Source organism: Ambystoma mexicanum, chromosome 13 (genome assembly GCF_040938575.1).
Source record: "Ambystoma mexicanum isolate Mex_15411 chromosome 13, UKY_AmexF1_1, whole genome shotgun sequence".
Taxonomy (NCBI): domain Eukaryota; kingdom Metazoa; phylum Chordata; class Amphibia; order Caudata; family Ambystomatidae; genus Ambystoma; species Ambystoma mexicanum.
The window spans coordinates 759,054,893-759,068,708 of NC_090938.1; the positions used below are offsets into that span (position 1 = coordinate 759,054,893).

Sequence of the window (13,816 nt, forward strand, 5' to 3'; positions counted from 1 at the left end):
ATGATAGTTTTACCCAAGCTGATATATCTTTTTGTTAATATCCCCATATGGCCAGGCCGGCTCTTTTTCAATAGGCTTAGGTCAATGGCGACAACTTTTCTTTGGAATGGAAAAACCCCTAGAATAGGGTGGGAAAAACTGATTGAGCCATATTCCTCCGGAGGCATAGCTGCGCCTGTTTTTGAGTTATACTATTACACGGCCCAAGCCCAATTCTCGAGGTACTGGTATGATGAACCTACTGGTCCCCCACACGCAGAGATAGAAACGCTCACCACATACCATACTAATATAAAGTCTGTGGTATTTGACACATGCTATAAAGACACATGCGAGTTCAACCCTGTGAGTTGTACAGTTGGTGCATGGAAAGCCATATTTAAAAAACTGGGTGTTGAGTCCCCATATAACCCGGAGACCTTCCCTTTGGAACTACCCTGGCATACCACCTACACATGACAGTGGCTTGCGGGAGGCCTGGGACCCCAATGAGGAGATGAAGCTGGGTGACCTATTCGTTGATGGGAGGTTTGCGACCCTGCAGGAAATTGCTAAAGCTTTTGGCGGGGGTCCGATTAGGGTGCTTCAATACCATCGAATGCGATCAGCCTTTCAGAGACGCTGGTCATCCTTCCCCGAGGAACCCCCACTCATCCCTGTGTACAGTTGGTAACATCTAATGACAGGCTGGGGATTTAAGGACTTTATGCTGCAGTCAAAACACACTCCCCTTCGACTAACATGGTTAAAGTAAAATGGGAGAGGGATCTGCAGATCTCCATAGTTGACCAGACCTGGGGAAGGTACTGTTCACTCACCAAACGAGTCTCCCTGAATGCAGGCCTTCGTCTAATTCAGTTCAAAATTGTGAATAGACTACACTTTACTCCAGCCAAAGTAGCACGGTTTGCACCAGATGTGACGGGAGAATGTCCCAAATGCAAGGCAGAGGGGGCGGGTGCATTTCATATGTATTGGGGATGTCCGATAGTGGCGGGTTTCTGGAAGGAGGTGGCAGAGATGTTAGAGGAAATAACACAAGTCCCCCCTGCACTAACCACGCAGAAATACTTGTTTGGAGACAGAGGCAAATGTTCCGAAAGAACCAGAAGACTGTTTAATGTTTTGTGTGCAGTGGCTAAATAATGCATTCTACAACAGTGGAAGAGTACTGGGCCGCCCACTATGAAACAGTTTCTTAAGGAATTGACATATGTTAATGAAGCTGAAGAGCAGTTTGTCATCACACGTCCATCGATGTATAGGCCCAAAGACATATTGGGGCCATTCAGAATGTACCTGTGTGACATGATCCCAGAGGACGATGATACTGTGTGACCCTGATGTTTGTACGATATGTATTTAATTTGACGTTTCTGTATTGTGGTAATGATGTAACTGAGCTATGTATCTCTTGATCACTAATAAAAAGAGTTTTAAAAAAAAAAAGAAGAGTTAGGCAGTATATAGAGTATACACAATAGGGCAAAAATACAGTAGCACAAGCAAACACTGACCAGAGCTTTGGTATAAAAGTATATCATTATTTATTTAAAAACACACTTGTAAAAATACACTGGCACTAATATGTCAAGCAAGTTCAAACACAGTCACTAGAAATATATACACCTCCCTAATTAATTATTTGACAAGTCTAGGTTAAGACACCACTTATTTAGCAAAACAGAGGTGAGCGCGTAACCATAGATGGCACTCCAATTATTTGTTTAAAAAGGGAGAGAAAAGGCAGAATAGGAAAATCACACAGTACCAACACTTTTAAAGAACCACAGCAAGTCAAGAAAGGCAGGGTCTACTGTAGAGCAAAAAGTTCATAGGCGAGGCCCACTCTTGGAGAGAGCAAGGCGGAATGTGCCCAAGATCACACAGTGGAAATGCACTCAAAGTCTTTGCAGGAAAGTCAAAAAGAGGTTGGATCAAGTTAGAAAGGTCATGTTAACAGGTCCAAGGTCACCACAGGATAGAGAGTCAAGGATTTACGGGACACCTTGGACAGTCTGTTGCAAGGGAGATCAGGCTGGACACAGTACCTGAAATGGTGAGAAAGCTCCAGCGGGGGCAGTTGCTCCTGGCAGCGGGTGCAAGTCGGGGCTTCGTCCATGGGAAGAGAAGATCTCAACGTGGAGGAAAGCTGGAGGTCGTTGCACTGCCAGGGACGAAACCAGCCGCAGAGTTTCCCGGTTAAAAGGTACTACCCTTTTATTCGCAGTAGTGGTGAAGCGTGGCTATCCGGCCGCCGGGGTGCTTGGCACGGGTAAATTCGACCACGAGACGATCCAGGAAGGGGAAAAAGGTGAACTGGTTGGTCCCACCAGCTCAAAGGGAAGAAGACTCTCCTGGAAGAAGATCTTCTCTGTCGTCAGGAAAGTGGTGAGTTTCGTACAGCAGGGCTCCACCGGTGGTGTCGATGTTGTAGATGGCTTAGCTTCTCCCCTCTTCGAATTCTTTAGATCCTGTGGCGACTTCTCAAGTTCCAGTCCCCAAAGCCCTGCTTTTATGCAGAAAAACCCCCATTCATCAGGCTAGCTGTCAATCAAACATGCTAAGTGATGAGCCGGGCGGCTCACCACTGGGCCAATCACACAAGAGTGCGACTTGAGTTGCCAAGGCAACTCAGTCCAGGGGGCCTATTCCCCCCTCCCACACATCCTGTAGACCCACACAGAGTGGCACCACTTTTGGAAGCTTCTGGGCAGAAGCCCGCCAAAAGTGGAACAAAGGGCTCGACTTGGGTTGGAGTTACAGAGGCGAACACAAACGTCATTTTAAAACTGAGTCGTGGCAAAAAGACACAACCGGGGAATAAATATTAAATAAATAACATGGCGGTATTTTTAACATTGCACCAAAAAAAGTGGTGCATTTAAAATGAATGGAAAAATGCCATAGGAAATATTCCGGTGGAATATTTCGCGTGGTAACCACTGCCACCAGCCAGAAACTCCACAAGGGGGGACTGGACAGTGCCCCCTTGAAAAACAGACCCAGGGGCAATCGAATTACCCCTACCAATACTTCCACAATATGATGGTTTGTACTGGTTCTGTTCACAATTTAAGACTAGAAAAGCCAATGGGGACTTTACATGCCCTGGGACACAGTAGACAGTCCCAGGGTATGGAGTCTATGTTTGGGGGTCACTATGACACCCCTGTGTTACAGCACTGAGGGTGCTGTGTAACACACTTACCAGAAACACATGAAGCCCTATGGAGTAAAAGACCCCATAGCCCATAAAACACATTACAAAGTCAAAGGACATTCTCAAATCATGCCTAAGAGTGGGAGAAAACGAGTCTCACTCTTAGCAGGAGAAAAAATTAAACCCCAAAAATCCAGCAAAGCTGCTGGGGGACTCACTAGGTTTGGGAAATTAGCCTTAACAGAGAATTCTCCCTAACACTCGCCCCCCTCCCCCAGACTAAGGGACAGGAGGATTTAATCCACTCCTGGATGAATCTCATACCTCTAGTCGATGGCATACATCCTAGAGAGACCATCAGCATTTTGGTGGTGACACCCTGACCTGTGCTCAATGGTGAAATCAAACCTTTGAAGGCAGATTGACCATCTCAATAGGTTTGGGTTTTCCCCCTTCGTTTGCATCAACCATCTCAAGGGTTGGTGGTCAGTCTGAATGACAAAAGTAGAACCATACAAGTATGGCCTAAACTTCTTCAGTGCCCACACAATGGCAAAACATTCTCTTTCAATTGTTGCCCACCTTGTCGCAGGATCCTTCAGCTTTCTGCTGATGAAGCAAATGGGGTTTTCCCTACCTTTCCCATCCAGTTGGCTAAGGACTGCACCTATACCTACATTAGAAGCATCTGTCTGTTCAATGAAAGTTTGGTGGTAGTCAGGAGCTCTCAGTACTGGTGCTTGGCAAAGAGCTTTCTTCAGGTTTTCAAAGGCCTGATTGCACTCCTCATTCCATCTGACCTTCCTAGGGAATTTTGGAGAGGAGATCACATTCAGTGGAGAAGCTATGGTCCCATAGTTCTCAATGAAATTCCTGTAATACCCAGTGAGGCCTAGGAAGGCTCTCACCTGGGTTTGAGTAGTAGGTGTTGTCCAATTTTGCACAGCTTCAATCTTACTGAGCAAAAGCCTTATTTCTCCACCTCCTACCTCATGCCCAAGGTAGACCACCTTACTCTGTCCGATATGGCATTTGCTTGCCTTTATGGTCAGGTTGGCCTTCCCAAGAGCCTGCAGAACATGTCCTAGGTGGTTAACATGCTCTTCCCAGGAGTGGCTGAAAACTGCAATGTCACCAAGTATGCCATGCAGAAGTCCTCCATCCCAGCCAGAACCTGATTTAGCATCCTTTGGAATGTTGCAGGTGCATTTTTCAGTCCACAAGGCATAACATTAAATTGATATAAGCCAACTGGGGTAGAAAATGCAGTTTTCTCCTTGGCATGGTCTGTCAGGGCTATTTGCCAATAGCCTGACGTTAGATCAAATGTGCTGAGGAACTTGGCTGCACCAAGTTTAAACACCAACTCATCTGTTCTGGGCAAAGGGTGGGCATCAGTCTTGGTGACTGCATTAAGAGCTCTATAATCCACACAGAGTCTCAATTCTTTGGATACTGCCTTTGGTACTAACACAAATGGGCTAGACCATGGACCAGTAGAGGGCTCTATTACCCTGAGGTCAAGCATCTTGCTGACCTCCCCTTTGATGTGGGATCTCACATTTTCTGACATTCTGTATCTTCTACTTTTGACTGGCAGACAGTCACCAGTGAGTATATCATGCTGGCCCCAACGGGTCAAGCCTGGTGAAAGGGAGAACAGGGAGGCAAACTGATTTAACATAGATTTGCACTCCTCTTGTTGCTCAGGTGTCAGATTTGAAGAGAGATTTACTCTTTCAATCTTTTCATCTAAGGGTAAGCCTCTGAGGAGATCAGGGAGAGCTTCACTCTCTTCTTCCTCTTCTGTTGAACTTAGAAGCAAGGCTCTAAGGCTCTCTTGATGACAAAGGAGATCTAATAGCAGATCAACTGTTGGAAAATAGAGCACGAAGATGGAAAATAGAGACACGCAACAGAAATTTTGAAAGATGGGATGCCCTCAAGGCAGAAAAAAAAACGATACCAACTTGGTCAAGAGGGGAAAATAAATCAATCATAGATCACATCTATACTAGTACGGGAATCACCCAAGCAAAAGTTGAGGCAAAAATCTATTCAGTGAACATAGCGACCACTATATACTAAAGCGTTCTTGGGTAATGAATAAAGAAGAACGACACAAAATAAACATACCCACGTTGACGCTAGTAAATAGAATGAACCGGTTGAGAATTCCGCAGAATAGACTAACTGAAATAACAGAAACATTAATGAATTCAAAGCAAAAAGATTCCAACAAAATCAATTATGGGTGGCTAACAGATAAATTCCAAATGAAACAGAGATCGAATCAATTACCAAAACCAGAACAGAAATATATCTACAATCAAGAAATTGCAGAAAAGAAAAAAGAAAAATGGAAATCTATTAAAAGAGCACAAAAGGAAACACCACAATCCAAAAAAAGAATAATCGGCCAAGCAAAACAAAAATTCAAAAATTGGCACAAAAACGCCAAAATGATGCAAGACCAAGAAAATGCTGAATCTATGATGGCCACCCTGAAAAATCGTAACACCAGAAATTTGTGGGATCTCTTGAAAGCGGGTAAAAAGGGCGAAAATGCAATGATAGTGGATGTCCCTGAAGCAGCGTGGGTTGACTATTTTACAGCTCTTTATGAACAACCAACAACGGTGATAAAGGAAATTCAACAACATCCGCCAAAGCAATGGAACTTTATATACGACATTGAAGAGATTACCAAAATAATAAAAAAACTAAATATATCAAGGGCACCAGGGTCGGATGGCATGTCGAATGCAACATTAAAACAAAATCCAGAAGCTTGGGCACAATTCTGTGGCAAAATTATAGATCTGATCAACTGCACGAAAAACGTGCCCGAGTCCTGGAAATTAGCAACGCTAATCCCTATATACAAACAAGGATCATCAAAAGAACCAAAGAACTATCGACCTCTTGCACTTCTGGATCCGCTAGGGAAAATCTTCGCTAACCTTATACTGACAAGACTAAACATATGGGCAAAACAAACGAAACATCAAGCGGTGCGCCAAACAGGATTTGTGCGCAACGTCGGAACAAATGTGAACCTCATGATTCTAAATCTGATGAAACATGAAGCTGAAAGAACAAAAACAAACACAATAGTAGCATACGTTGATCTGAGCCTGGCATATGATAAAATTAATAGAGATCTGCTGTGGAAGAAATTGGAACAATGGGGATGCCCTAATGACATCCTAGAACCAATTAAACTTTTGTATACCAAGACAAAAATACAAGTAAGAATGACAGCGGATGGAATAATAACAAGACAAATAAACACCTGGCACGGCTTAAAGCAAGGGTGTCCGCTTGCAGCGGCCCTGTTCAGCTTATTTACGTCGGATTTTGAAGAGGCTATAAATACACCAACCATCAATCCTCCAAAATTAAATGCGACTGCGGTCCCTTGTTTGATCTACGCGGATGATATCATTTTATTAGCAAAAACACTGTGTGGATTACAAAAAGCTCTTAACCAAACCTACGAATACATGGCACAAAACAAACTGACAATAAACACTAAGAAAACAAGAATCATGTATCTAACAAAGAAAAATTCAAATGGGAAAAAAGCATTTCAATACTACCTCCAAGAAGAAAAATTGATCCAGGTTACCACCTATAAATATCTAGGGATAGGGATAAACCAATCGTTGACAGAAGCACCATGTGCAGAACAGCTAAAAGCAAAAACTAGAATGCTAGCCAGACAAGGCCTGTCAATTCATAAGAAATTTGGAAAATGTTCGCTAGTACCATCGGTAACGTTTTATAAACAAAAAGTGACAGCGATCCTCGCATATGGAGCAGAAACCATGATTAATCATGATAGAACCATATGGATGAAACTGGAAGCGATGTATTGGCGGAAAGTATTGAGCCTACCTCAGAACACGCCCATGATACAGATACAATATGAACTGGGTCTCCAATCATTAGAATCAATAATCGAATGGAAAATAATAGATCTCTACAGAAAAATCAATAGCGAAGAAAGGATACCGGCATTAGAAATTCTAAGAACTTCAAAAGTACACGTCAATAATGTTGCACTGGACAAATGGAAAGAAGCATCCCTGTGTATATGCAACAAAAAAGGGATTACACTGGATACATTGACGAAATTGCCTCAAATCGCAAAAAAGAAACTAAGTCGAACTGATTGGATTGAAACCCAAGAGCAGAAAGATCTATATAAGATGACACTTAAATGTGAGGGAGAGGAAAGAGCACTTAATCAACTGCCAAATTACTTAAAATTATATCCGGATCGCAAAATCAGAGACATGTTCCTGAGATTCAGACTAAACCTACTGCCAACAAGAGAGGTTTTGGGAAAATGGAGCCAAAATAAAAGTGCAAGTAGTGACTGCAGATTCTGTCAGATAATAGGGAAAACCGAAACACTCTATCATGTAATTATGGAGTGCGAGGCACTAAATCAAAAAAGACTGCTCTTTAGCGCCAAATACGCTAGTGCCATAATTGAAATGGGAAAAGAAGAAAGATGGAGTCAAATCTTAATGGGAAATAATAGAAAGATGGTCGCAACCATAATTCTCTTCTGGGAAAACATCATGTCGGACAATAATAACAATAAGGAAGAAGGATAAAAGATAAAAGACATTTGTGTTTGTAATTGGCTATTTTATGAGGAGAATAATGTAGATTGAATGTAACCGATAAATGTAAGGTTTAAGATGTAAACCAAATGCATTTTAATAAAAAAAATTTTTTTAAAAAAGAAGCAAGGCTCCTACTTCAGGCCTGGAGATATACGCCTTTAGTCTGTTGGTGTGGAAGACTCTGGGAGCCTCCTTGGGATTGCCCAAGTCCACCAGATAGTTCACCTCTCCAAGTTTACCCACAACCTTGAAGGGTTCCATGCATTTATCTTGCAAGGCCCTCTGCCTTGTTGGGATCATAACTAGAACTAGCTGGTCTTGAGTGAACTCAACCATGTTAGCTTTTTGATCATGCCAATGCTTGACCAAAGCTTGTCCAGCTTTCAGGTTATCACTAGCTTCTGCCATCATGTGTGACATTCTCCTCCGGAGACCTATCACATAGTCAGTCGCTCTGACTGGCTTGGGGGAAGGAGCACTCTCCAACCCCTCCTTAATCAGGGCCAATGGACCTCTGACTGGATGGCCATAAAGAAGTTCAAAGGGAGAATAACCTACACCCTCCTGAGGGACTTCTCTATAAGCAAAGAGAAGGCATGGCAGTAGAAGGTCCCACTTTCTTTTAAGGGGATCTTCTAAAGCACCTATCATGCTCTTCATGGTTCTATTGAACCTTTCTACCAACCCATTTGTCTATGGGTGGTACGCGGTTGAGAACTTGTAAGTAACTCCACAGGTTTTCCACATGGCTTTCACATAGTGGGACATAAAATTTGACCCCCTGTCAGAGATTACTTCCTTAGGAAACCCAACCCTGGTAAAAATACCAAGGAGGGCCTTAGCCACAGCCTGAGCTGTAACAGTCCTCATAGGAATTGCCTCAGGGTATCTAGTAGCATGGTCTACTACAACAAGGATAAACCTGTTACCTGAGGAGGTTGTGGGATCAAGGGGACCAACAATGTCAATCCCAACCCTCTCAAATGGGACTCCCACTACGGGGAGAGGCACTAAACGTGCCACATTCTTGGAACCAACCTTACCAGAAGTTTGGCAGGTGTGGCAGCTCTTGTAAAACTTATCTACCTCAGCCCCCATCTTTGGCCAATAAAAGTAGAGTGAGAGCCTTTCTTTGATCTTCTTGAAACTCAAGTGACCAGCCAAAGGAATCTCATGGGCTAGTTTTAAGAACTGTTGTCTGTTTTCTTGAGGTACTACAAGCCGCTTGTAGTCTCCAGGAGCAGACTCAGTCGGTTCACTGTAGAAGATGCCATCTTCCCAGTGCAACCTATTCTTTCCAGGCTCTTGCCCATTAGCCTGAGAAGCTGCCTGATGGCGAAGACCTTCCAGAGTTGGACATTCTCTCTGTCCCTTACTGAAGTCTGCCCTGTTGGGTTCACCTTCTGCCAGTAAAGACTGCAGCTCAGGATGGTCAACAGGATCCAGATCTCCAATATGTGCTTGGCCTTCTACTAGCTCTTCTTCAGAGTCTAGTTCAACCATACAGGGTTGTACCTCCCTCTCAGCCTCAGCTGGAGGTGGAGTTACAGGTGTAACTTTGGACAACCTAGGGGAAGTCCTTATTGGAAGCACTGGAGTGCTTGCTGCTGGCTTTTTCTTAGAAGTCTTGGGTTGCCCCTTTGCTTCTGTTGATTTTGAGACTGAAGTAAGTTGCTCCAGTGGAGAAGGAGTGAAATCTTTCTTCATCATCTCTTGCAGGTCTGGTTAGCTCCTGTAACCTTTTACTAGGAGGTCTGGGGGTGTGTGACACTACTCCAAGAGTGTTCAGGTCATTTCCCAACAGAACCCTTCCTGGCACCTCACATTGTACACTGACAGGTATCTTCACAGTCATATCATTGCACTGGATGAGAACTGGTAATTGGGGAAGCATCTGCACAGGCCCTCCAGCTAACTTGGTGAGGCGTTTGGGTGCCTTAGAAACATCATCTGCCTTGAAAAATGATTCACCCACCACAGTTATGCTGGCCCCAGTGTCCCTAATGACAGGAGTCTCCTGACCATTCACCTGGACACTGTCCATATAATACTCTTTAGTATTATCTGGGATAGAATTATTTACATCTAAATTCTGTTGTTCCCACAACCCCAGAGACACTAAAGAAACACTGGCTGAGACTCCAATGGGATCATCAGCCAGTAGTAGAAAGTTTCCACTGGCCATCTGTACTTCCTCCTCTGGAGCGAAGGCTAAGGAGACAGCGTGGACCCCTGAAGGTTTACCCTTACATCTCGGATCCCCTTTCACATGGTCAGGTGAGCTACAAACATAGCATTTACCAAATGCTTCTTTGAATGGTGGCTTGCTCTGACCTCCTTCTGGTTTGGCACCAGAAGGTACACTAGCCTGATTTGGTTTCCCTTGTGGCTTACCCTTATTGTTTTGTTTGGGGCCCTCTTTGGGATTGGAATTATTAGAATTCTCGTTGGAGTCCTTTTTAGGCTGTTTCCCCTCATCCTTTTTCTGCGTTGCCCCAGAGTCCTTGTGAGTAGCCCTGTTGGCAACCCACAAGTCAGCAGCTTTAGCTAGTTTTCTGGAATCTAATTCCTTTGAATCAGCCAAGTGCTGTCTGAGCTCAGGAGAGCAGGCATCATAAATTGACTCCAACATCACAAGATTCTTCATTCCCTCATAATTTTTAACCCTGTAATCCTTAATCCATCCCTCTAAGTTCTTCAAACTTTCACTCACCCAGGTAGCCCAAGGGGTACCATCATGCTTTTTGAGGGTCCTAAACCTCTTAAGGTACTGGGAAGGCGTCTTCCCAAATCTAGCTATGAAAGCTAGCTTCACACATTCATAATCCTTCTTATCCACCTCCCCCAATTCCATTACCACATCAGATGCAACAGGGGGGAGCCTAGAGAACAACCAGGGAAGTAACTCATTCCCTGAGATGTCCTGGAGCCCATGATTATACTCAAACATAGCCAGCCAATCCAACACATCCAACTTAGACTCATACATACCCACAATCTCTTTAGGCATCCGGGGTCTTTTGGGACTGGTACTCCTAGAGGATCCGGAGAGAGAAGCATTTTCAACAGACAATTTCTTCATCTGTAGCTCATGCTTGACGTGGAGGAAAGCTGGAGGTCGTTGCACTGCCAGGGAAGAAACCAGCCGCAGAGTTTCCTGGTCAAAAGGTACTACCCTTTTTTTCACGGTAGTGGTGAAGCGTGGCTATCTGGGCGCCGGGGTGCTTGGCACAGGCGATTCGACCACGAGACGATCCTAGAAGGAGAAAAAGGCGAACTGGTTGGTCCCACCAGCTCAAAGGGAAGAAGACTCTCCTGGAAGAAGATCTTCTCTGTCGTCGGGAAAGTGGTGAGTTTCGTACAGCAGGGCTCCACTGGTGGTGTTGTATTTGTAGATGACTCAGCTTCTCCCCTCTTCAGATTCTTTAGGTCCTGTGGCGACTTCTCAAGTTCCAGTCCCCAAAGCCCTGCTTTTTTGAAAAAAAAAAAACATTCATCAGCCTAGCTGTCAATCAAACATGCTAAGTGGTGAGCCAAGCGGCTCACCACTGGGCAATTCACACAAGAGTGCGACTTGAGTTGCCAAGGCAACTCAGTCCAGGGGGCCTATTCCCCCCTCCCACACATCCTGTAGACCCAGACAGAGTGGCACCACTTTTGGAGGCTTCTGTGCAGAAGCCCGCCAAAAGTGGAACAAAGGGCTCGACTTGGTTTGGAGTTACAGAGGCGAACACAAACGCCATTTTAAAACTGAGTCCTGGCAAAAAGACCCAACCGGGGAATAAATATTAAATAAATAACCCGGCGGTATCTTTAACATTGCACCAAAAAAGTGACTTTACATGCCCTGGGAGACAGTAGTCAGTCCCAGGGTATTGAGTCTATGTTTGGAGGTCACTATGACACCCCTGTGTTACAGCACTGAGGGTGCTGTGTAACACACCAAAAACACATGAAGCCCTATGGAGTAAAAGACCCCATAGCCCATAAAACACATTACAAAGTCAAAGGACATTCTCAAAACATGCCTAAGAGTGGGAGAAAATGAGTCTCACTCTTAGCAGGAGAAACAATTAAACCCCAAAAATCCAGCAAAGCTGCTGGGGGACTCACTAGGTTTGGGAAATTAGCCTTAACAGAGAATTCTCCCTAACACAAAGCATGATGAGAGTCAGTAACTGCCTGTTTTTTCTCTTCATGTTTAAAGCCACCTAGCTGTCTCCTTATATTTTCTTTGTGCGGGTTGCCCTATGTACAAATACCTCCTCTGGGCCCCATGACAGAGTGCCCTGCCTGGATGCAACAGTGGGATGGATGCTGTATGGGGATGATCGCCTAGTTCACCCCAACTCCAATGCCAGCTGTGAGCTAGACTGGGCTTGTCACAAGGGTCAACATGGCCTCTTTGAGAAGGTTAATAACACAAGTAAATCTCAAAAAGAAACAGGAAGAATACCCACAAAGATCCCCGTCCTACAGGAACTATACTCTTATGGGTGCAATCTCCTGGTGGTAGCTCAAGTGTCCCGTGTGCATACCAACTTCTTCAAAGGATTAGGCTCTTGTGAACTCGAGAGCTCAGATCACCCATAGATTACCGCTCAGATTCAGGGAGCCGCAGACAAGAACGTGCAGGATGCACTGACTGCCAGATGCTCCCTCTTGTGCTACACAGACTCTGAAGTCGACAGAGAAGAAGCTTGAGTAAGCAGAGAGGAACTAGCCTAGGCCAGCAACCTTTAATCTGCAGACAGGATTTAGGCTAGGCCAGAAACCTAGACAGGCAGGTGCCACCGCCGCCACCCATGAAGAAACTAGGACAAATCAAAGCTCTGCACACCTGCAACCTATCATGTTAAGACCAACTCCAGGGGCAGGGTTGGAAGAGGAGAAATGGAGCCCAGGTGGTGTGGCAGTTTGGAGCAAGCAGAGACCAGGAAGAGGAGCATGTTGGAGGAGAAGAAGAGAGTGCTTTTGTGGTGGCTGGAGGAGAGGATAGGGGTTGACTGGAAGTGTAGAGAAGGAGGAGAGGAGATCTGGAAGAGGGGAAAGGATGTGATTTAGAGTGGAGAGGAGATGGAGAATCGTGAAGATAGTTTGAGAGCCGAGACGAAGAGGGAAAGAATATCAGAAGAGGTTGGAGAAGAATATCAGAAGAGGTTGGAGAGGGACACCCTAGAGGTTGGGGAGAAATATACAGTAGGTGTTGGAAAGGGATAACCCAGAGTTTGTGATAAGCCAGAGTTTGGAGACAGAGAAATAGATCAATTCAAAAGAGCTTCACAATATGTGTGTAAGAGGCAAGCACTAGTGCTGTGATATGTTTTTACTATATGTATTTTGTAAAGAAGATGAATGAGTTTTTTTATATTTTGTAATAAAATAATTTGTAAATGAATAATGTTTCTGTGGCATCTGCGTTGACCTTATTGGATAGGTTTAGTACTAATTAAAGTTTTGATATTCTGGATCCATCTATACATGGTGTAATTCTGATGTCCTTTTCAGTGGATTCCTATCTAATAAAAAGATGGACACCAATGAAACCCAGGCTTAATTTGTGAAATGAAGATGAGCCAGACTGGGTAACTGCTTATTTTATAAACAGAGCGTTCTCTCCACTAAAGTGTTCCGACATCTCCCATAAAAGTGTATATAATCAACGTTTATAATGTGATTGGATGACAGGGCATTCATTACACTCACACATCAAATCAGTAGACATTACTAGAAGAGAGATTTAAGAGAACCCTTTTCCAAGGACAAGATGTGGGAAACACTTACAAAGATCTCAGATATAGGACCTTCCAGCTCATTGATCAGGTTGTCTGTAGCCATCTGAAAGTATATGAAAAGGACAATTACAATTGGCTGACTTAGCATAGCAACTCGGCGGTAATGAGCTCTAATAGCAAAAGTAGCATATACTGGTCGAGAAGCCAGGGACTTCAGGGGCCTGTCAACTGTGTGCCTATGAGCAGTGGAACCAAAGGTATTCCAGCTCTCAAAGCCA

At 44.2% G+C, this 13,816-nt stretch overlaps 1 protein-coding gene across 4 annotated transcripts in view; it reads right to left on the reverse strand.

Moving 5' to 3' along the window:
- The window catches only part of LOC138520683 (large proline-rich protein BAG6-like), a 1,763,116-nt gene that overhangs the window by 499,894 nt on the left and 1,249,406 nt on the right, over positions 1-13,816 (reverse strand). For 3 of the 4 annotated variants that reach the window (XM_069632954.1, XM_069632957.1, XM_069632955.1), the window contains one exon: positions 13,588-13,641. The exons of the other annotated variant lie outside the window; for it this stretch is intronic. In XM_069632954.1, coding sequence (XP_069489055.1) covers positions 13,588-13,641 — 54 coding nt within the window. The remainder of the gene's footprint in view (positions 1-13,587; positions 13,642-13,816) is intronic. 4 annotated transcript variants of the gene reach the window in all.